Raw genomic sequence first — 24,565 nt, forward strand, 5'->3', positions numbered from 1 at the left:
CTAGACAGCGGCTATAGAAGGCAAACCGTGCAAAATTTTTAATAAAATCGAATTGAGAAAATGATTTGTAGCCAAAAATACAAGCATTTATGTAAAAAAAAAAAAAAAAAAACAAGGTTCCCAAAGTTGGATAATCCCTTTAAGGACAGATGGGACTGGAAGAATGGAGAGGCATGCAGCACTATAATTTATGTAAATATCTAGGACTCCCGCTATAAATTCTTTCGGAGCTGGTGGCGTCCGTCGTGTGACTGATCCCGCGTGCTTTGCTACTTTTTGATCTTCCCATGCATGTTCTCACTGTTTTGGGGGACCAAATATTACAAATTGTGAGCACATAGACTGCTCGATTCAATCAACTTTATTTATAAAAGTCCAAGAGAGCACTGTTAAATGATTTGGAACTTTTTTTTGAAAGTTCCAATATATCCATCCATGTCAGCATTGTTCACATCTCTTTTAAAGGGGTTTGTCCAGTACGTGGATAACGACGGCCTATCCTTAGGATACATCAAAATTAGTGTGGCACCCCCAGCAATCAGCTGATGTTTGGGTAGATACTGCAGCTCAAACCATTTGGAATGAGCTGCAGTACCCAAGAATGGCCACTACATGGTGTATGGAGATGCGCTGTTCTGGCTCCGTACACCACGTAGTGGTCGTTCTCAGGTACTGCAGCTCATCCCTTATTCACTTCAATGGGGCTGAGCTGCAATACCACATCCATCCTGCAGATAGGTGGGGTGCTGTTTTTTTTAAGAAATTGTTTTTCTTGTTTTTTTATCCCTGGTCTAAGGCTTTTATTTCTATATAAAGGCAAATTGACCTACATTTTTGATTGTAACGTTGAGATTTTATGAAGCTCATACTGATATCTAGACGCTGGCTCAGCTTCAAGCTCCAGTGTATTCGTATTGTCACGGGAAGTTCATTCATTACGGTCCGCGTGGGCGGAGGTATAAAATCTTTGACCCAAAAACCTACTTGATGCCACCCCTGAGGGTCCCGACTGTGAAAAATGCAAATGATTCTGCTTATCATTCTGTGATGTCATCTTGATATCGGTGTCTCGAAACCCAACACACGATGACGTTGGGGGTCCCCGGGGGGGAGGGGGGGGGGCAATAATTGGAGTTAATTGCAAAAATCTAAGAAAAAAACATAAAAGTTACGGAAGTGAATGTAACACATGATATGGGGGGAACAGGCTGCACCCTAAACTCTCAACCATACAAAGCAGAGCAGCATTTGGACCTAGGACCTCCGTTCTAGACTCAAAGAAACGTGCCGATAATCTTGACTTGAAACAAAAATATTCTCTAAGGTTTTTACATAGAAATTTCTTTTAAATTTCCTTTAACACTGACGTCATAATTGTCTTTATCTCGCTCTAAACACTGCCAGGTACATCTAATATACTGTACACATCTTTGGGTGGGTTTAAAAGGGATAAGATCATTCTCTGGTGGAGTCTGGGGCTTGTCGAGAGGTTCTCCAGTCATGAGAATTGTTGGGTTTGAATGAGTTAAAAACTAAAAAAAAAAAAATCCTCCCCCCAAGAAAGTAAAAAATAAAAATGTAGGATAATTGAAACGATAAGGAAGAAAGTGGTGATCGGAACGAAACACCGAACGCAGACGTCTGTACAGAAAACTAAACCCCAGCTATACAAGAGCCGCTTTTTTGTTTTTTTTTCTTGTTTTTTTTTTTTTGCAAAGCAATCAATCGTCTATTTTACAATGCTATCCACATAGGCCGAGTGGCGAGTGTCCTCCGGGGGTTCGCTGTACAAGCCGCCACGTGACCGGCTGCCCATGTGACCGGGCTGCGTATTTACGGAATTCGGAATTTCTCAATGTACAATTGATGGGAGAATTCAGTATAACCTTATTGCAGTAAGGGCATTATCGGTAACATAAGGGAAGGGGGGAGCGTGCCAGCCAAGAGATGTAATGCCCGTTACTGGTAGAGAAGGCCGATTCTGCCCCCCGACAGTGGAGTTTGTTTTTTTTCCCAGTTGTACATTCGGATGTTGTACGTTGCATGGAAACCGAGATTTTCACAATTTAAGCTCGTTTGCAATCTTGGACGCAATGTTCTTAAAGGCGATGGAGGTCCCGGATATTCTCTTGAAGCGCACCCCATTGAGGGACAGACGTGGCAGTTTACACACCTCCATCTCCCACTGTACCAGACTGTCCTGTCGAGCGTCGCCGTGCACGCAGAACAGCAGGAACCTCTCCTTCTGCTCGTAATCGCAATTGTTGGCATCCAAGACCTTGCGTATCTCCTTCATCATATCATTGGGGTCCATTGAACTGGTGGTCTTCATGCTCCAGGTGAAGCGCAGAGAACGAGGCTTGGAATCTTTTGGGTCTTCTTTTTGGCTCTCTCTTGGCTCCCCGGAGGTGCTCCTGAGGCAAAAAAAAAAAGACGTTCAATCATCTCATGCAGATTTATAAAGACTTTTTTTTTTCAGTGATGGGTATTAATGGATAGAGCTTGTAAAAACAAACACTTTTGCAATTTACTGCTTATTAAAATATGCAGCCGTTCTCGAGATATTAAAACTTTTCTATTGCCTACAGATGGTTGCCTAGGAGACCGACCACTGCTGCGGGCTAGGTTATAAGCGCTGCCTGCAGTTGGTCCAGGATTAGGAGGTAACCATGTGCTCCAGCGATCCGGGCAGTTTTTTTTATAGAGCAGCTCAATAGAAAAGAGCATGTAAGCAGTGCGCCTGTTCTGCCGGTGGTCGGTCTCCTAGGGAACGAGCTGTAAACAAAAGAAGTGTTAATCAGGAACGGATGAAAATGTTAACAAGCAGTAAATTGCAAAAATGCTCCCCCTAGTGGTTGCTGCAGAAGATAGAACTTTATCATTTATTAAGGGTTTTTTGGCAGAGAATTTGGAGCTCTGTATTAAATAATTAGTGAATAAAAAGTAACAGTGAAGTGATAATTTTTTTTTTAATAAACTATAGTAAAACATAAATAAATACAATTTGCACAGAAGGCAAATTTAAAGTCACACCCATTTGTCGGGGTTGTAAAGCGTAATAAAAAAAACGACTATAGTGTTACACACGGTTTAATTCTTTTTTTTTTTGCAGCAATTTTCCTTGACTTCGCCATATACACAGGGACGCTAGATTACAGACTCCTCTGGGAGTGACTTATCTCCTGGAGTTGTCAGGCCCACCCATATACATTAGACTGCCAGCCGATCCCACCCATGTCAGCAGGTTAGGCCAAAGTAAGTTTAAGGTGCATAGGTGGTAGGTGGGGGGTCTTTAAGGCAGTGAAAGGGTTACTATTCCGTTTCTTGGTGGTTTAGGGAATTGAAGAGGTCAGTGGTAAATTTGGGTTATTCCAGGGAATCCTTACCTAGGAAGCCGCAGGAAACGGAGACCCTAGGCAACTGCCTACTTTGCCAGCCCGTAAAAAAAATACATTTTCTGAGCAATATGTTAGCATATTATATCTGTAGCCTAAGTAGCCGTGGTGGCTTGTGTACGTATGTAAGCTCGGCCATGTTGACGAGGTGCAGAATGCACACACTGACGAGATAGGATGAGCAGACGGACAGCGCAGAATAGCAGCCAGAGGGGAGGGAAATAGGACAGCTCCTCACCTTGTGGTCTCCGTTCTGCCGCTCGCTTCAACTTCACTCGGATCCCTCAAAACAAAGTCAAGGTTCAGATTCAATGATGAGCCACAAACATGGAAAACAGATGTCACAAGAACCTCACACCCTCTGGCGGCCGGCCATAGACAAGTCTTGGTTTGCAATTATTGAATTAAGCGAGAAAATTGGAGCCGTTACTCAACAAGTTGAAACGTGAGGACGACCCGTCTCTCGCCTGAAATCAGCTCTAGTGCAAGCTCATAAAGGAGGAAAACCCCATTAACCCTCGCACACATCCTGAGTCCAGCCCAGTCACGTTCAGCAAGAAACAAAAGGTTCCGGATCGTGTACAAAAAGATTCCGGACTTTTGGCTTTTACGTGGCGACTGCAAAATAGCAGCAAGTCCTCGAGCTCGTAAGTATAGTGCAGCGCCCCAGTAATTGTAATAAGTAACATTACCATGACCTACAGCAGCAAAATTATACCCCACACACTAATACTCCTACATGGCGACCATTACAGGGCACATCCACATCAGACGAGAGTGGGGTAAGGTTCCTTCCTGTATTATACTCCAGAGCTGCACTCACTATTCTGCTGGTGCAGTCACTGTGTACATACATTACATTACTGATCCTGAGTTATCTCCTGTATTATACTCCAGAGCTGCACTCACTATTCTGCTGGTGCAGTCACTGTGTACATACATTACATTTCTGATCCTGAGTTACATCCTGTATTATACCCCAGAGCTGCACTCACTATTCTGCTGGTGCAGTCACTGTGTACATACATTACATTTCTGATCCTGAGTTACATCCTGTATTATACTCCAGAGCTGCACTCACTATTCTGCTGGTGCAGTCACTGTGTAACATACTGCTCATTACTCAGGATCAGTACAGGGTAAGTGATGTACACACACAATGACACAATTAGCAGAAGTATAGTATAAATAATGCCCATATGGATTAAGAACCTGGATATTCCTTCTGCTAAAAATACAATTGTCATTAGGTTTTTGCTCTGGAATCTGAGGGCAGCATGATGTAGGGGCGGGGTGGCACAGATTATCTGGACTGTCTGGCTCGTGACACCTAGTCCTGTTGTATTAATCTCCTGCTGATAAAGCACTGATTGTATTGAAACTACAGCACACAACCTAGTAAGTGACACATCACTGGACTCAGGCTCTCTGACCCTACAATATGCTGCTCTCAGATTTACACTAAATACAGATGTACACTGAGCTCACCGACTTCCACCCGAGGAGTTTGCCCCATATGTTTGTTTTATTATATCAAACCAAGTCTTGACTATGGCAATTGCAGCTAATACTAAATATTTAACCCCTTCTTGCGACTACATAATACGGAGACGGCCATGTTACCAGCTGGACCAACATTAATTTTTGTTGATTTCTTGGCACCACGGGGGCAGGAATGTGATGGTTTAGACAATAAACGGGCCGCCCCCGGGTGACTATTCCAGGTTCCCCATCGGTATCATTCATCTGCCCCTCTTAGCTATTTACCTTCGCACAAACTTGGAGGTAATCTTGCTGATAATACCAGTGGACGTTCCCCTTCTGGTGTGAGAGAACTGGGTGGTCTCGTGGGCAGGCGATGCCGGTGGTCCGTTGTATGTAGCAGTGCGACGATCCCTGAGCTGCTCTCCGTGGAAAGTGCTCCGACTGGTGCTTCCGCGAGGAAATCGAGTCCGGTCCGGGGTGGTTGTACTAATACTGTGAGCAGAAGGAGACGTGGCCGGTACTCGCTGGTTCGCACTGCTGTGAAATAATTTATAGATCTGTTAGATTCATGCGGGTGGAGTCACAGCGGCCTGCTTACTGACTGTTTCCTGTCGCTTCTTTAGTCTGCTTACTGACTGTTTCCTGTCACTTCTTTAGTCTGCTTACTGACTGTTTCCTGTCACTTCTTTAGTCTGCTTACTGAATGTTTCCTGTCGCTTCTTTAGTCTGCTTACTGACTGTTTCCTGTCGCTTCTTTAGTAAAGTGAATTACTGAAAGCGCAATGTAGCTGTGAAAAAAAAATACGACTGAGGTATCTAGACTCCTCTCAATGACAGCAGTGCAGCCTCTGCTCACTGTTAGTGTTTCTGACTCCCATACAGCAGTTCCACGGCTTGAGCCTCAGTAAAAATTTATGGAGACATCCCGCTGAAAATCACATGTTCAACAGTCTGTGAAAAGGAATAATAATGCGATATCTAGACACCTCTCTTAGGCAGCAGTGCAGCTTGTGCTCACTGTTAGTGTTTCTGACTTTCATACAGAAGGTCCTGAGTTCGAGTCTCAGTAAAAACCTCGGTAGAAGAAGCGACTGAATAAAAATATAATTTATGGAGGCATGACACTGAAACTCACATGTTCAACAGTCTGTGAAAAAGAATAATAATGCAGTATCTAGACTCCTCTCATAGACAGCAGTGCAGTCTGTGCTCACTGTTAGGAACATCTGTATGGGAGTCAGAAACACTAACAGTGAGCACAGACTGCACTACTGTCTATGAGAGGAGTCTAGATACTGCATTATTATTCTTTTTCGCAGACCGTTGAACTTGCGAGTTTCAGTGTCATGCCTCCATAAATAGGGATTTTTGTGTACTCACCATAAAATCCTTTTCTCCGAGCCACTCATTGGGGGACACAGGACCATGGTGTTATGCTGCTGTCACTAGGAGGCTGACACTAAGTTGAGACAAAAAGAGTTAGCTCCTCCCCTGCAGTATACACCCTCATGCTGGCTTCCAGAGACCCAGTTCAGTGAAAAAGCAGTAGGAGATTAATAATAATATATTACATAACATTAGAGTATAACATGTCAGAGAAAGTCAAGAACCAAAAAGGTAACGAGCCATAAGGCTAACAGGGCGGGTGCTGTGTCCCCCAATGAGTGGCTCGGAGAAAAGGATTTTACGGTGAGTACACAAAAATCCCTATTTCTCCTTCGCCACATAGGGGGACACAGGACCATGGGACGTCCCAAAGCAGTCCCTGAGTGGAAAACAATACAACCAAATAACTCCGTGTACCATCTGACTATAAATGCGCGACGGCCGCTTGAAGAATACGTTGGAACAACACAGATAACGCTGAGATCTGACCTTTGAGGGAACTGAGCACCAGGCCGGAATCCAGGCCAGACTGTAGAAAATCCAGAATGGTAGGGATTGAGAAAACAAGCGGAGGGCGACCTCGGAGCCTGCACCATGAGAAGAAGGTTTTTCAGGTGCGGTGATAGATGCAAGCGGAAGACGCTTTGCGAGCACTTATCATGGTGGGAATGACCTGCTGGGAGAAACCAGCTTGAGTTAGAATCCAGGTTTCAACAGCCACGCCATTAAGCGTAGGGCCCCTGAGCTCTGGTGGTAGATCGGCCCTTGGCGAAGCAGATCTGGACGGTCTGGTAACCGCCAGGGCACGTCAGATACGAGTTGAACGAGCTCCGCGTACCATGCGCGATGTGGCCAATCCGGGGCGACATGTATCACCGGAACCCCCTCTGTCTTGATTTTTCAAATCACCTTCGGCAGTAAGGGAAGCGGAGGAAACACGTACGGGAGTTGGAACCGATGCCACGGGGATACCAGTGCGTCCACTCCGATGGCCTGGGGATCCCGAGCACGTGCTATGAAGTTGGGAACTTTGGCGTCCAAGTCCGGAGTTCCCCAGCGAAGACAGATTTGCCGGAAAACCCCTGGATGGAGTTTCCACTCCTCCGAGGCGAGGCCCTGACGGCTGAGAAAGTCCGCCGCCCAGTTCTCGACGCCTGGAATGTGCACCGCGGAAATGGTGGAGTGGTTGGCCTCGGCCCAACGGAGAATGTGGGAGACCTCCTGCAACGCCGCCCTGCTGCGGGTACCCCCCTGATGGTTTATATATGCCACCGCTGTGATGTTGTCCGATTGAACTCGAATTGGGTGACCCGCGAGCAGGAAGTGAAATCGTCTCAGGGCGAGTCTGATCACTCGAATCTCCAGGATGTTTATAGGGAGCCTCGACTCCCGAATTGTCCAACACCCCTGGGCAGTGTGGTGTCGAAACACCGCTCCCCAACCGTGGAAACTGGCGTCGGTAGTTACCACCAGCCACCGGATCGGGAGAAAAGACCTCCCCTGGAGGAGAGATGATCCCAGAGTCCACCATGTGAGTGCTTGCCTGATCCGTGGAGACAGAGGGCATGGCCGAACGAGGGATAAGGGGCTCCTGTCCCAATTGTCCAGCAGAGCCTGTTGCAAGGGGCGGAGATGGACTTGAGCGAAGGGAACCGCTTCTATTGTGGCCACCATTTTCCCCAGGATCTTCATGGCAAACCGAATGGACCGTGGACGAGGGTGACAGAGCATCCGAACTCCCTGCTGAAGCTCTTGGGCCTTCGACCGAGGAAGCAAGACCAGTCCCTTTGACGTGTCCAGGATCATGCCTAGGAAGGAGATCCGTCGGGCAGGAACGGGGGAGGACTTGTCCAAGTTGATTAACCAGCCCAGGCGCGAAAGAGAATCCAAGGTAATGCGGACGCTTGCTTCGCAGGCCTGATAAGGCGGACCTTTTATCAGGAGGTCATCTAAGTATGGCAACACGACCACTCCGCGGGAGTGAAGGATGGCCATGACAGCCGCCATGACCTTTATGAATACCCTGGGCGCAGTGGCAAGGCCGAAGGGTAAGGCCGTGAATTGAAAGTGGTCCTCTTGGATGGCAAAACGGAGGAACTTTTGATGTGGCGGGAAGATGGGGAAGTGAAGATAAGCATCTTTGATGTCTATTGATGCTAGGAACTCGCCTGTCTCCATTGAGGAAATGACCGACCGGAGGGACTCCATCCTGATGTGCCGAACCTTTACATATTTGTTTAGGAGCTTTAGGTCCAAAATAGGGCGCACCGTCCCGTCCTTTTTCGGACTGATAAAGAAGTTTGAGTAAAAACCTCTGAATCTCTGGTGCTCTGGGACTGGAACAATGACCCCGTTGTGACGGAGGGATTCGATGGCGCGGTGCAGAGCGCTAGATTGGGCCCCCGAACTTGGGAGATGAGAGGGGAAAAAGCGTGCTGGAGGGGAGGCGGAGAATTCTATTTTGTAACCAGAAGACACCAGATCTCTGACCCATTCGTCGTGGACGACGGAGAGCCAGGCTTGTTGAAAAAGAAGCAGACGTCTGCCTACTTTGGAGGTGTCGACTGGAATAGTCCCCGAGTCATTGCGAAGGGAATCTGGCAGGCCTGGACCCTCTGGTTCTGGGTTGCCTAGGCTTTCCTCGCCAGGACTGATTCGGCCTGTATGAAGGTCGAGAATCTCTGTCTGTGCATGGGGAACGTTCTGATCTGGACGAGGCAGCGTAATTGGACCAGAATGGGCTACTGAGAAAGGGCTGAAAACGAAAATATTGTTGACGCTGAAAAACAGGTTTAGGCCTGTGTTGCGGGAGGAACTTGCTTTTCCCTCCTGTAGCATCGGAAGTAAGCTGGTCTAATTTTTCTCCAAAGAGGTGTCCGCTCTGAAAAGGAAGTGAAATGAGAGGCTTTTTTGAGGAGGAATCTGCGTGCCACTCTCTAAGCCAAATAGCTCTCCTAATGGTGATGGCATTTGAAGCCGCAGTTGCTGCACAGTCCGCTGCGTCTAAAGACGCGTACATCACATAATCTCCCGCCATGGCAATTTGTTTGGTAAGGTCTGCCGCCTTAGGCGGAAGGTCCTGTTCCTGAATGGATTTTGCAAGGGCATCTGCCCAGAAAACCATTGCTTTGGCAACCCAAGCCGCAGCGAAGGAAGGAGATAGAGAGGAACCTGAGGCTTCGTACACTGAGCGAGCTAGGGAGTCTAGCTGGCGTTCTGTGGGATTTTTAATTGAAGCACCATCAGGTACGGATAAGAGCGTTTTGGTAGCCAAGCGTGATACCGGAGGATCTACTAGTGGAGATTCCGTCCAATCTTTAACAAGATCTGCAGAAAAGGGATACTTCGATTCCAGGGCCTTTTTGCCCGTAAAACGCTTATCCGGACGCTCCCTGTGTCGCCGGACTATATCCAGGAAGTCTGGGTGGGAGGCGAATACCTTATGGGAACGCTTGGTTCTCGTAAAGGAGACAGAATGGTCCGGAGCAGAATTTGGGTCATCGTCCACTTTTAGTGCATGATTGACTGCCTCGATGAGGGAGTCAACAGTAGATCTAAACTCCGGAGCATCCGGATCTAAGGATGCATCAGACTCATACTCAGAGTCGTGGTCGCTACGGGCCCCTGGAGAGGGTGAGCGAGAAGTGGAGCTACCAGAGGCTAAATGAGAGGTAGTGCGGATCCGTTTTTTGGATGACCGTGCCTCCTTCCGGTGAGAGCGGCCCCTGTTGGCTGACGATTCCCTTGTTATGGAGGGATCTCTTAACCCATGAAAAAGAGAGCCCCGCTCCCCAGAGGGGGCATGAAGGGATTTAATCGCTTTGACTAAAGAATCCATGGACTGAGACAGTGACGCGGCCCACTCAGGGGGGCTAGATACACTGGGGTCAGTGGCGGCGGAGGGCTCCTGGGTTCCTAGGGCATCGCAGGCTCGACTTTGAGGCCGAGGGAGTGAAGCCTGGCAGGTGGTACACGCAGTGAAAAAGGTAGTATGCACCTTGGTGATCTTTTTGGCCCTTGACTGCGACATGATGTACCCCAATATAAGTAATAGTCCTCAGGGACTATACAGTATGGAAGCGAGGGAAAACGCTGCAGGGAAGCACCTAACGCGGTCTCCTTACCCGGGTCCTGTGTCCCGCAAAGAGGTCAGGCGGTGATGATGGAGGCGTCCAGAAGGAAAAAGCTGGCACGTGCAGGGAAGTGTAAGTGTAGTGTAAAAAAGATGGCCGCCGGGGGTTGGGAGGGTAATCTCGTAGAGAGCGAGAAGCGCCAGGACCGGGGGCGGAGCCGCAGGATGATGCGAACGGTGGGCGGGGCCTATCGGGATGCGGCCCGCACTAGGCCGAAGCCGGGGACTAAATTTATGGCCTCGGCCCGGTGCGCGGCCGCGGAGCGCCGGCACCTAGGAGCCCTGTGGAGACCCTGAAAAATGAGCCCTCCAGAACCGCCGGAACGACCGACCCCCCCCCAGATGGCACTTACCCCGAATGGAGGGGAATTGCAGAGCAGCTTGCAGCAGGTTAGCTGTGCCCAGGGTGGTTAGGACGGTGCAGGGTTGGGGGAGCCTCTATCCACTATCCCCATAAGAGGGGGGTGGAGAGGAACCATCTGCCTCCTTCCATCATCCGCATTCCCAGTGGTGATGCAGTGGGGGCTGCAAAGACGCCACAATTAAAAAGGAGCCTCTGAACAGCCGAGGGTAAAACCTGGTGGGCAGGGCAGATGTCCGGCAATAGGCCTGGCTGCAGAAGACGATACGTGGAGGACACTCCAGTGCTCGTCTGTAAGGAGGGGGGGGGGAGATCGGTCCCTCGAAAAGGGCCCGTCGCCCCCAAAGAATCAGCTCAGGCCGTGGCATCCCACGTCCCAGGAGAGCATACGGAGGGGTAAAACTCCCGTGCTCGCCTGTTGTTGGTTCGGGGAGATCGGAGCCTTGAAAGGTTCCGTTGCCCCTTCGTCCGGTAAAAAAGAGTGAAATCCAGTGTGCCTCCTACGGACACTAAGCTTGAACTGGGTCTCTGGAAGCCAGCATAAGGGTGTATACTGCAGGGGAGGAGCTGAGAGCCAGCAGGAGGGTGTATACTGCAGGGGAGGAGCTGAGAGCCAGCAGGAGGGTGTATACTGCAGGGGAGGAGCTGAGAGCCAGCAGGAGGGTGTATACTGCAGGGGAGGAGCTGAGAGCCAGCAGGAGGGTGTATACTGCAGGGGAGGAGCGGAGAGCCAGCAGGAGGGTGTATACTGCAGGGGAGGAGCTGAGAGCCAGCAGGAGGGTGTATACTGCAGGGGAGGAGCTGAGAGCCAGCGGGAGGGTGTATACTGCAGGGGAGGAGCTGAGAGCCAGCGGGAGGGTGTATACTGCAGGGGAGGAGCTGAGAGCCAGCGGGAGGGTGTATACTGCAGGGGAGGAGCTGAGAGCCAGCGGGAGGGTGTATACTGCAGGGGAGGAGCTGAGAGCCAGCAGGAGGGTGTATACTGCAGGGGAGGAGCTAACCTTTTTTTGTCTCAACTTAGTGTCAGCCTCCTAGTTACAGCAGCATAACACCCATGGTCCTGTGTCCCCCAATATGGCGAGGGAGAAAATTAACTTTTATTCAGTCCCTTCTTCTACCGAGGTTTTTAACTCAGGACCATCTGTATGGGAGTCAGAAACACCGAGTTAAAAACCTCGGTAGAAGAAGCGACTAATTAAAAGTTAGGTTTATGGAGGCATCCCGCTGAAAATCACAAGTTCAACGGTCTGCGAAAAAGAATAATAATGCAGTATCTAGACTCATCTTATAGATAGCAGTGCAGCCTGTGCTCACTGTTAGTGTTTCTGACTCCCATACAACAGGTCTGGAGTTCAGTAAAAACCCTGATACAAGAAGTAACTGAATAAAAATTAAGTTTATGGAGGCATCCTGCGGAAAATCAACCGACGGTGATATGTTGTTAACATCCTGCCCCGACAACAAGCATAAAATTAGTGTGCAAACCAAGTACAGGTGCTCGTTGCACTCTTGGCGTTCCCAATCAGTTCAGGGCACCTTTCCTCCTTGTTGTTTCCCATCGAACTCTGCCCCCTTCTCTGGCTTGTGTAAAACCTGAGCTGTCAATCAAAGGAAAAGAGGCGGAGATGGATGGAAAACAAGTAGGTGGGAAGTTGCGCTGAAATTCTCGGCCACACCAAGGGTGCACTGAGTGCCTGGTTTGAACAGTCGTCTTAAACCCTTAGATGCTGCTGTGAATAATAACCATGGCACATAAATTGATTGACAGAGGGATGGGTCTTCTTATGTCAATCCATAGCCCCTTCCCCTTAGGAGTCAATGGCCTGAAGATGGCCTCCATGTCTACAAACAATTCACATAGTAGGCCCTACCAGAGCGTTATCTATATCAGACACAATAGTAATAGTGGCTTTTTTCTCCAATTGTTAAAGGGGTGGTCGAGAAATAAGATATTGACAACCTTTTCTAAGGAAACGTCATCAATATCAGATCGGAGGGAGTCAGAGATCAGCTGTCACCAAAGTTAAAGAAAACTTTAAATAGGATAGTCCTTAAAGGGAATGTGTCATCACACAAATAATTATTGTTTAAATCAAACTTGTGTTAAAAGTAATTTTAAACAAATTGTTTGTCAATGTATTTGTTTCCCCTTGTCATAATCTGCATTAAAAAAAATAAAATGAACGATGTTTCACACTGATCACTGGGGCTTTAGTTTTATTATCGCAATCTACATGTACATTAGCAGCAATGAACAGATTCTGTCCTGTCTTTTGTGTTGAAGCATCTAATGAGCGTGTGCAAAAATCACTGTGAAAGGGGAAGGAGGTGAGCTGTGACATCACCTATTGTGAATGGTGGATCCTGTGTTATCTTCTGTATATAGAGGTGTCATCAGTCATTGTACAGGAGGAGGAGGTGAGCTTTGACATCATCTATTGTGAATGGTGGCGCCTGTGTTATCAACTGTATATAGAGGTGTTATCAGTCATTGTACAGGAGGAGGAGGAGAGCTGTGACATCACCTATTGTGAATGGTGGATCCTGTGTTATCTACTGTATATAGAGGTGTTATCAGTCATTGTAAAGGAGGAGGCGAGCTGTGACATCACCTATTGTTAATGGTGGATCCTGTGTTATCTACTGTATATAGAGGTGTTATCAGTCATTGTACAGGATGGGGGAGGAGGTGAGCTGTGATATCACCTATTGTGAATGATGGGTCCTGTGTTATCTACTGTATATAGAGGTGTTATCAGTAATTGTACAGGAGGAGGAGGTGAGCTTTAACATCACCTATTGTGAATGGTGGATCCTGTGCTATCTACTGTATATAGAGGTGTTATCAGTCATTGTACAGGAGGAGGAGGAGGTGAGCTGTGACATCACCTATTGTGAATGGTGGATCCTGTGTTATCTACTGTATATAGAGGTGTTATCAGTCATTGTACAGGAGGAGGAGGTGAGCTGTGACATCACCTATTGTGAATGGTGGATCCTGTGTTATCTACTGTATATAGAGGTATTATCAGTCATTGTACAGGATGGGGGAGGAGGTGAGCTGTGATATCACCTATTGTGAATGATGGGTCCTGTGTTATCTACTGTATATAGAGGTGTTATCAGTCATTGTACAGGAGGAGGTGAGCTTTGACATCACCTATTGTGAATGGTGGATCCTGTGCTATCTACTGTATATAGAGGTGTTATCAGTCATTGTACAGGAGGAGGAGGAGGTGAGCTGTGACATCACCTATTGTGAATGGTGGATCCTGTGTTATCTACTGTATATAGAGGTGTTATCAGTCATTGTACAGGAGGAGGAGGTGAGCTGTGACATTACCTATTGTGAATGGTGGATCCTGTGTTATCTACTGTATATAGAGGTGTTATCAGTTATTGTACAGGGGGAGGAGGAGGTGAGCTGTGACATCACCTATTGTGAATGGTGGATCCTGTGTTATCTACTGTATATAGAGGTGTTATCAGTCATTGTACAGGAAGAGGTGAGCTGTGATATCACCTATTGTGAATGGTGGATCCTGTGTTATCTACTGTATATAGAGGTGTTATCAGTCATTGTACAGGAGGTGGAGGTGAGCTGTGATATCACCTATTGTGAATGGTGGATCCTGTGTTATCTACTGTATATAGAGGTGTTATCAGTCATTGTACAGGAGGAGGTGAGCTGTGATATCACCTATTGTGAATGGTGGATCCTGTGTTATCTACTGTATATAGAGGTGTTATCAAGTCATTGTACAGGAGGAGGAGGTGAGCTGTGACATCACCTATTGTGAATGGTGGATCCTGTGTTATCTACTGTATATAGAGGTGTTATCAGTCATTGTACAGGAGGTGGAGGTGAGCTGTGACATCACCTATTGCGATTGGTAGATCCTGTGCTACCTACTGTATAAAGAGGTGGTATGAGATTAACAAAAAATCCCCAGAGGTCAGTGTAAAAACAATATCACTTTTTATTTTTTAATAAAGATTGTTTATATGGAAAAAAAACACCTCACAGCCTTACACAGACAGCAGTCATTTCTCAGCTCTGACACACTGTAACGCGTCTTCAGAAGTGGAAGTGAATACCTTGGCCGGAAGCCTTCTGTACCATCTTTGATAGTAGGTAAGGTGACCTTAATGGGGTGTCCTGAAGCTGACATTGACTTCTGGTGACGCGGTCGTGTGGCGGGGACTGCGGACCCCGTAGAGGATGTGCTGCCCGCAGACATCTCTGTTAAGCTGCAAAACAACCAGAACTCCCATTATCCTCAACGCTCCTTTCATCGTCATCCTAATATTGGAAATGGCCGCTGTAGTGAATAATTGCATTTTACATGAATGAATAATTCTGATGCATCTTTTCATTCTAACTCTGTGCTGAAATTCCTCTTATTATAATCCTCCGAAGAACAAACAAAATGAGTTTTGAGTAAAAGAAACGTTAAAATAACAAAGAAGAAATAGAAATAAGATGGAGAAATAGAAACTATCTGCGGTGTAAGTGACATTGATGATTATTCCTGATGGCGGCCGATGATTATCTATGAGTAATGGTGTAATTGCCGCTATTTTCAGATCGCCGTATGACCGCTCAGCTACAAGGAGACTCGGAAAAATCCTCCGCCTGACAGACCGTCATTGCCACCGCTACTCCATCAGCGCCCACAGATAAATCCACCACTGCTGAGCGACGGCGAGCATGCTCACTTCTCCTACCGGGCCCAGATCCTTGTATTACAGCAATTCCCCCCATCTGTTCATCCTGAGCCTCCTGCTTCACACAGATCACACATGGCCACTCACCTGCTATCTTTCCCGTTCTGTACAGCGTTCAGTCTATCAGTAGTGCGTTCACAGACGTAAGTGTTTCTCCTCGTCATCCCGCTGCCGGGAAACAGGCTATTCTATAAGAGGACAAAAGACGCGGGGGGTGAAGGAACCTCAGATGTGATAACAGGCGGAAATAAGGGAGCGCTCTACATGTGGCGGAAAATGAGCTGCAGTGCGGAAGAGTTTGTCAACTCTCTAAGTGTGAACGGATCCTAAGAAGTCCATACTGGGCCAGAGAATCACATGGGAGGGAGAGGTGGATGGAAGGAAAGAGGGATGGAAGGAAAGAGGGATGGAAGGAAAGAGGGAGGGAGGAAAGAGTGATGGAAGGAAAGAGGGATGGAAGGAAAGAGGGAGGGATAGGATGGAAAGGGGGAGGGATAGGATGAAATGGGGAAGGGATGGAAGGAAAGAGTGATGGAAGGAAAGAGGGATGGAAGGAAAGAGGGAGGGATAGGATGGAAAGGGGGAGGGATAGGATGAAATGGGGAAGGGATGAAAGGAAAGAGTGATGGAAGGAAAGAGGGATGGAAGGAAAGAGGGAGGGATAGGATGGAAAGGGGGAGGGATAGGATGGAAAGGGGGAGGGATAGGATGAAATGGGGAAGGAATGGAAGGAAAGAGGGAGAGATAGGATGAAATGGGGGAGGGATGGAAGGAAAGAGGGAGGGAAGGAAAGAGGGATAGAAGGAAAGAAGGATGGAAGGAAAGAGGGATGGAAGGAAAGAGGGATGGAAGGAAAGAGGGAGGGATAGGATGGAAAGGGGGAGGGATAGGATGAAATGGGGAAGGGATGGAAGGAAAGAGTGAGGGATAGGATGGAAAGAGGGAGGGATAGGATGAAATGGGGAAGGGATGGAAGGAAAGAGGGAGGGAGGAATAGGATGAAATGGGAGGGACAGGATGAAATGGGGAGGGATAGGATGGAAAAGGGGAGAGATAGGATGAAATAGGGGAGGGATGGAAGGAAAGAGGGAGAGATAGGATGGAAAGAGGGAGGGATAGCATGAAATGGGGAAGGGATGGAAGGAAAGAGGGAGAGATAGGATGAAATGGGGGAGGGATGGAAGGAAAGAGGGAGGGAGGGAAAGGGGGTGGGATGGAAGGAAAGAGGGATGAAAGGAAAGAGGGAGCGATAGGATGGAAAGAGAGGGAGGGATAGGATGAAAAGAGAGGGATGGTAAGAGGGAGGGATAGGATGTAGTGGAGGAGTGATAGGGTGGAAGAGGAAGGGATGTGATGGAATGCGGGAGAGATAGGATGGAAAGGAGCAGGGATGGAAGGAAAGGGGCAGGGATAGGATGGAAAGGGGCAGTGATAGGATGGAACGGGGAGGGATAGGATGGAAAGGGGCAGGGATAGGATGGAACGGGGAGGGATAGGATGGAAAGGGGCAGGGATAGGATGGAAAGGGGCAGGGGTAGGATGGAAAGAGGGAGGGATGGAAAGGGAGAGGGTTAGGATGTAAAGACCGGGGATAGGATGGAAAGAGGGAGGGATGGACGGATTAATCCTGTAACTTACGCTCGGGCCAGTCGTGGACTTCTTTCTCTCTGGACCTGCAAGGGGGCTAGCTGTCACCTCGCCTTTAGACCCCACTGTGGTGCTGCTGAGCTTGCGGGAGCCATTCTTGTCCCAGTCCTCTTTCTGCTCGCTTTCCACGCTATTTGCCTGCCCTCGTTTTGTGTAGGACACGGATGGAGGGATGGACGGCCCGGCTATGGATGACATAAACTGACATCAATAATCTTTCTGGGACAATAAGATACATGTCCAATTAACATTGATGCTGGTGAAGTCCTTGAGATATTTTCCTGTCAATCTTCTCCTTCCATTTCACTTTGGGGGAAAGCTGGGTGACAACCAATATGTCGGCCAATACGGTTCCTGTGAAGGTTTAAGATTACGCGGGAGCAAAGTGGATTGTGTAACTCCGCAAATTCGCCGTTTTGGGCACGGGAATAACATTTCATTTTCTTTTTTGGGAATTGCCGCATAAAATGAGCAAAGGAGAAAATTCAGATTCTTTGTCTCCAGTGAAGCAGATGACAGTGTCCCAAGCTTCACTTCTGGGGAAAGGGTTAAGTATTGATCCTCCTAATGGACATGGCAGATGCTGCAATTAAGTCCCCCCACCAGTTCTCTCCTCCACCAGAAAACATTTATATCATACATCTATTCCCGGCGGACTCCATTATTTCAGGCTTTCACATGTGGCTTTCCTGACTGGTGATAATTATGAAATAATACAAATATTCTTTCAGTTCTGCGTTATCCAAGAGGGAATGGTGGCCCGCAGGCAGTGTTCATCCTGAGCATCCTGGCTCATGACGAGAATACCAGGACTGCATTGTAGTCCTATGATTGGCTATTTTCAGGATTCCCATTAAATGGAAAGATCTGCGCAAGCAAAGGTGGGAGATTATCCATTTAAGGATTCGCTCACATCTGCGTAAAAATTGCAAAAAAAAAAAAATAAAAATTGCATTGCACTCTCACCAATGTTATTCAATGAGGCAATGCTCATCTGCAAGTTTTTCCTCACCTGGAATTGGGGTGAGGAAAAAAGTCACAGCATGTTGCGAGTGGCCACGTAAAATGTCCAAGAGTCACCAATGCAAGTCAATGGATGCAAAACGAAAAAAAAAATTGCAGGGCACACGGCCCATGCGAGTGCCATCCAATTTTTACGCATTCATCTCAAGGGAAACCGAATATTTCATGAGAAAAGTACAGTAAATTCACAGTCCGAACCGTCAGAATAGATATATAGAAATATGTCAGTGAGATATATAATCAGTGCGGTGTGTAGTTTTGTGTACTTGCATTTAGCTGATAAATAAATAAATGAATGAATGAATGAATGAATGAATGAATGAATAAAAAAAAATGGCTAACCAGCTAAGGGAAAGCTGACAGCTGGGGGCTGGTGTTATTATTCTGGGAAGAAGCCAATATCCCTGGAGCTTCCCAGACTATTAATATCATCCCGCAGCTATCTGCTTAGCTTTTACTGGTTATTAAAAAGAGGAGACCCCCCAAAAAATATGTGGGGTCCCTATTTTTAAAAACCAGCAAAGGCTAAGCAGATAGCAGTGGGCTGATATTAATAGTCTGGGAAGGGCCATGGATATTGGCCCCTTCCCATACTAACAACATCAGCCCCCAGCCAATTCTGTCTCTTAGCCTCGGCTCTTCCTGATTACCATGGTGCATTGGCAATCGGGGTAATGATTTTGGAGTTGATGTCAGCTGTGTAATGTCCATTGATATCAAGCCAAGGAGTTGGTAATGGAGAGGCGTCTATCAGACACCCCTATTACTAACCCCGTAGTCAAAAGAATCAAACCCCGACACAGAAAAGTTTTTAAATTGTAAAAAGCACTCCCAGACAATTACCCTTTTTTACCCATTTATTACCATAAAAAAATAAAATAAACCAAAGTCGTCCGCCATAAATCCATAAAAAGGAGGTCCCACGACAATCCCCTACATGGAAGCTGTGATGAGTGGTGACATCAGTAACATGACCGCAAAGACTAGCTTGAGAACCGCCAGCTGTGAACTGCGATAAACTTACTGACGTCGCAACTCATCACTGCAGTCGGCTTCTCACGCTACTCTGTGTGTTCTAGCAGACATTACACAGTTGACATTAACCCCAAAACCATTACCCTGATTGCCATGACACCAGGGCAATCGGGAAGAGCCGAGGCTAAGCGCCAGAATTGGTGGATCTAATGGATCCCCCATTTCTGGGATGGCTGAGGTCTGGTGTTACTAGTTTGGGAAAAGGTAAATATCCATGACCCTTCTCAGACTATTAATATCAGACCCTAGCTGTCTGCTTAGCCTTTGCTGGTTATTAAAAAAAAAAATGGGTGACCTCACATTTTTTTTTTCGGTTCATCCCTTTTTAAAAACCAATAAAGGTTACGCAAAGAGTTGGGGGCTGATATTAATAGGCTGGGAAGGTCCATGGATATTGGCCCCTTCCCATAATAATAAGACTAGCTCACAGCTATCTGCTTTCCCTTAGTTGGTTATTAAAAAAAAGGGGGATCCCATGCCATTTTTTTAATGAATTATTTAATAGGTTAAATAAGGCTAAACACCCTTTAGTGCCACATGAAAGGCAATAAGGGGTAGTAGTTTATTATAAGTAGGGGGTTTGTGACATTAAATATCTACGGGATATCTATCCTATCTATGTGTGTATATAAGATTGCTTTATTAGTTTGTAAAGTAGCTTTAAATTACCGTATATACTTGAGTATAAGCCGAGATTATCAGCCCATTTTTTTGGGCTGAAAGTCCCCCTCTCGGCTTGCACTCGAGTCATACCCAGGGGTCGGCAGGGGAGGGGGAACGGGGGCTGTCTAATTATACTCACCTACTCCTGGCACGGTCCCTGGCTTCCCCAGCACCGGCAGCTTCTTCCTGTAGTGAGCGGTCACATGGTACCGCTCATTACAGTAATGAATATGCGGCTCCACCTCCCATAGAGGTGGAGCCGCTTATTCATTACTGTAATGAGCGGTAACGGTGACCGCTCACTACAGGAAGAAGCTGCGGGGATGTAGGGACTTCACAGCGCCAGGAGCAGGTGAGTATAACGGGGAGGGGAGCGCTGCGCGATATTCACCTGCTCCTCGTTCCGGCGCCGCTCCATCTTCAGCAGTGACGCTCAGGTCAGAGGGCGCGGTGACGTGGTTAGTGCGTGCCCTCTGCCTCAACGTCAGTGCAGGAGACGCTGAAGACTGATCGGCGCCGGAACGAGGAGCAGGTGAATATAGCAAGTGCCGGGGGCCTGAGCGACGGAGAGGTGAGTATGTGATTTTTTATTTTTTCATCGCAGCAACAGCAAATGGGGCAAGTGTCTGTATGGAGCATCATATGGGGCCATAATGTTTGTGCAGCATTATATGGGGCCATAACGTTTGTGCAGCATTATATGGGGGCCATAACGTTTGTGGAGCACTATATGGGGCCATAACATTCCTGCAGCACTATATGGGGCCATAACGTTTGTGCAGCACTATATGGGGGCCATAACGTTTGTGTAGCACTATATGGGGGCCATAATGTTTGTGCAGCACTATATGGGGGCCATAACGTTTGTGCAGCACTATATGGGGGCCATAACGTTTGTGCAGCACTATATGGGGGCCATAACGTTTGTGCAGCACTATATGGGGCCATAACGTTTGTGGAGCACTATATGGGGCCATAACATTCCTGCAGCACTATATGGGGCCATAATGTTTGTGCAGCACTATATGGGGGCCATAACGTTTGTGCAGCACTATATGGGGGCCATAACGTTTGTGCAGCACTATATGGGGCCATAACGTTTGTGCAGCACTATATGGGGCCATAACGTTTATGCAGCACTATATGGGGGCCATAACGTTTGTACAGCACTATATGGGGCCATAACGTTTATGCAGCACTATATGGGGCAAGTGTCTGTATGGGGCCATAATCAACGTTTGTGCAGCACTATATGGGGCAAATATCTTTATGGAGCATCTTATGGGGCCATAATCAATGTTTGTGCAGCACTATATGGTCAAATATCTTTATGGAGCATCTTATGGGGCCATAATCAGCATTTGTGCAGCATTGTATGGGGCAAATGTGTCTATGAAGCATCTTATGGGGCCATTATTAACCTTTATGCAGGATTATATGGGGCATATTTTATTATGGAGCATCTTATGGGGCCATAATGAACAGTATGGAGCATTATATGGGGCTCCTGATTCAATATGGACATTCAAAAACATTAATTTTACTTTTATTGGTATCTATTTTTATTTTTGACATTTACCGGTAGCTGCTGCATTTCCCACCCTAGGCTTATACTCGAGTCATTAAGTTTTCCCAGTTTTTTGTGGCAAAATTAGGGGGTCGGCTTATACTTGGGTCGGCTTATACTCGAGTATATATGGGTACATGGATAATTACAGTATGTAAAAGATGATATTAACAACGCACAGCATACGGATGGATGTTAGAAGAGGAAAAAACGCATGGACCTCGCCAACTTTTGCGGCTGAGAATCTCAGTGAGTTTATATACGCAGATGTGAGCGAACCCTAATTGCACAAGTTTTTCTGCTGGATTTCCTTTTTTTCCAACGTGGTCTCCTAAATTCATATCAGTGGGATTAAACATTCCTCCTGATTTTGGAAAGTGACAATGGCGACAATGCTGGAAGGCAGGAGACATGCAAAAAAAATATTGATAAAATATTGGACGCTCTTAAAAAGGGACCCACCATGATCGCTGAACCGCCTCTGCTTCTGATTGGCGGAAATACTTCTCTGGACCTTCATGTGGGCAGGAGATGGCACGGAGCTATTGTTCAGGTCGCTGCTTGGCCGGGACCTCTGACACAGGTTACTACTGGAGAGAGATTCGCTGCCTTCAAACTGGGAGATAAAACGGGATTATTACAGTCTACCAAGTCCTAAAAAAATAAGTGTGAACCGCGCCGATGATCATGGTTTACAACGTCCCAAGAAAAAGTTAAAAAAGCTAAGTGGCGGCAGCTGGAATGGAGGTGTAGTACATCACAATGTCCTGCAGATGGACCCGGTATAAAGGTAATTTTTCACTTTTCTAGTATGGGAGTGCGGCCATTTTTTATTTTAAATCTATAAATAGTCCAGTGTGTCTGGTTTGTAAAAAAAAAAGTGAGGACGGACCGACGGATATTTTACCTCTGGAGGTTTTCTCCCCAGCAGGAGGTAAGTCGCCATCACTTCGTCATATTTCTGGCTGACCACAGCCTCGGTGATTTCCTCTCTAGAGAATCCCATCGTCACCATAACATCTGCAAAATGGAAAAGAAAACCCTTGTAAAGCCGATATCCCACACAACGCTGCAGATCTCTGCTCGCTCCGCCACGTCGCCCACCTATCCTCTTCGTATCATTGTTATCCGGCTCCGGCTCGGTGTACGGCTTCAGCTCGTCGTCCTCGTAGCCGACGTTCATCCATCGATCCTTCATGATTTGCTGCGGAGAAAAGAAATCGTCTTCATCACATAAAGTCGCCATTAACGTACAGCTCTGATGTGAGCGGAGACCCCTACGTGATGAAGAGTGGAGTCAGCAGACCCCCTAACATAAATACAGACCCCCAGCCAAGCCCCATACAGACTCTGGACAACCCCGTATCTACATGTAGGTGCCCAAATGTATGTAGACCCCTCAATCTGCATGTGCCAGATCCCCCCCTCATATAAAAACCCCCAAACCAGACTTCTTTATATCAGAACAGACCACCATATCGACAGACCCCCAGACTACACCCACTATTGTACAGATCCCAAAATAAACCCCATGTAAGCAAACCCCAGACTACACCTCAGCTTTTATACAATTCCTGCCTTCTACAGATCCTAAACTGGACCCCCCTATCAATATGTCCCCCCGACCAGAACCCCCCATCTATGCAGACCCCCAACTCCAAGACAAAACTCCCCACCAATCTCCAAATCCTCCAGACCAGACCCCCATCTATATACACCTTAGGTCCTCTGCATAGGCACCCCGGACCCCCATATATACATTTAGAGTTCAGACCCCCAGCTCTACTGTATAGACCCCAGAAACATGTGTACACTCTCAGGCTAGACCCCTATCAATACATTTTTGCAGACGTGAAACCCCCTTTATACCCAGATAAGAAATCCCGTTTTAATTTTTTCAAGAATGGACCCCCCTTGTACAAGCTCTCGACCAAATCCCCCATCTCTAAAGACCCAAGAATACATATATAGAGACCAAATATACCCCCAGATCCCGGAAAATGACCCTCAGCTATGTATACGCTGAGGGTGCGCCTGCTCACTTACACCACGTGCATTATGTGCCTGCTCACTTACACCACGTGCATTATGTGCCTGCTCACTTACACCCCGTGCATTATGTGCCTGCTCACTTACACCACGTGCATTATGTGCCTGCTCGCTTATACCACGTGCATTATGTGCCTGCTCCCTTACACCACGTGCATTATGTGCCTGCTCACTTACACCACGTGCATTATGTGCCTGCTCACTTACACCCCGTGCATTATGTGCCTGCTCCCTTACACCACGTGCATTATGTGCCTGCTCACTTACACCCCGTGCATTATGTGCCTGCTCCCTTACACCACGTGCATTATGTGCCTGCTCCCTTACACCACGTGCATTATGTGCCTGCTCGCTTATACCACGTGCATTATGTGCCTGCTTGCTTACACGTGCATTATGTGCCTGCTCCCTTACACCATGTGCATTATGTGCCTGCTTGCTTATACCACGTGCATTATGTGCCTGCTTGCTTACACGTGTATTATGTGCCTGCTCGCTTACACCACGGGTATTATGCGCCTGCTTGCTTACACGTGTATTATGCGCCTCCTCGCTTATACCACGTGCATTAAGTGCCTGCTCGCTTACACCCCGGGCATTATGTGCCTGCTCCCTTACACCATTACACCATGTACATTATGTGCCTTCTCCCATATACCACGTGCAGTATGCACCTGCTCGCTTACACCACGTGTACTGTGTGCCTGCTCGCTTACACCACGTGTACTGTGTGCCTGCTCGCTTACACCACGTGCATTATGTGCCTGCTCCCTTACACCCCGGGCATTATGTGCCTGCTCCCTTACACCACGTGTACTGTGTGCCTGCTCGCTTACACCACGTGTACTGTGTGCCTGCTCGCTTACACCACGTGCATTATGTGCCTGCTCCCTTACACCCCGGGCATTATGTGCCTGCTCCCTTACACCACGTGTACTGTGTGCCTGCTCGCTTACACCACGTGCATTATGTGCCTGCTCCCTTACACCCCGGGCATTATGTGCCTGCTCGCTTACACCACGTGTATTGTGCGCCTGCTCGCTTACACCATGGGCGTTATGTCTCAGGAGTTTCTGTAGTAGGAGTGATGGAGG

The 24,565-nt window shown here is 47.4% G+C and overlaps 1 protein-coding gene across 2 annotated transcripts in view; it reads right to left on the bottom strand.

Moving 5' to 3' along the window:
- Window positions 1–782: 782 nt before the first annotated feature.
- The window catches only part of MARK1 (microtubule affinity regulating kinase 1), a 145,923-nt gene continuing 122,140 nt past the window's right edge, over window positions 783–24,565 (bottom strand). The window contains exons 10-18 of one of the 2 annotated variants that reach the window (XM_077282249.1): window positions 22,527–22,626; window positions 22,330–22,442; window positions 21,885–22,038; window positions 17,126–17,319; window positions 15,575–15,675; window positions 14,858–15,010; window positions 5,163–5,414; window positions 3,634–3,678; window positions 783–2,414 (exon numbers count right to left, since the gene is read on the bottom strand). In XM_077282249.1, the coding sequence (XP_077138364.1) occupies window positions 2,060–2,414; window positions 3,634–3,678; window positions 5,163–5,414; window positions 14,858–15,010; window positions 15,575–15,675; window positions 17,126–17,319; window positions 21,885–22,038; window positions 22,330–22,442; window positions 22,527–22,626 (1,467 nt within the window). In that variant the 3' untranslated portion in view covers window positions 783–2,059. Of the gene's footprint in view, window positions 2,415–3,633; window positions 3,679–5,162; window positions 5,418–14,857; window positions 15,011–15,574; window positions 15,676–17,125; window positions 17,320–21,884; window positions 22,039–22,329; window positions 22,443–22,526; window positions 22,627–24,565 lie in introns of both variants that reach the window. The other variant, XM_077282248.1, reaches the window with a different exon arrangement.

Source organism: Ranitomeya variabilis, chromosome 2 (genome assembly GCF_051348905.1).
Source record: "Ranitomeya variabilis isolate aRanVar5 chromosome 2, aRanVar5.hap1, whole genome shotgun sequence".
Taxonomy (NCBI): Eukaryota; Metazoa; Chordata; class Amphibia; order Anura; family Dendrobatidae; genus Ranitomeya; species Ranitomeya variabilis.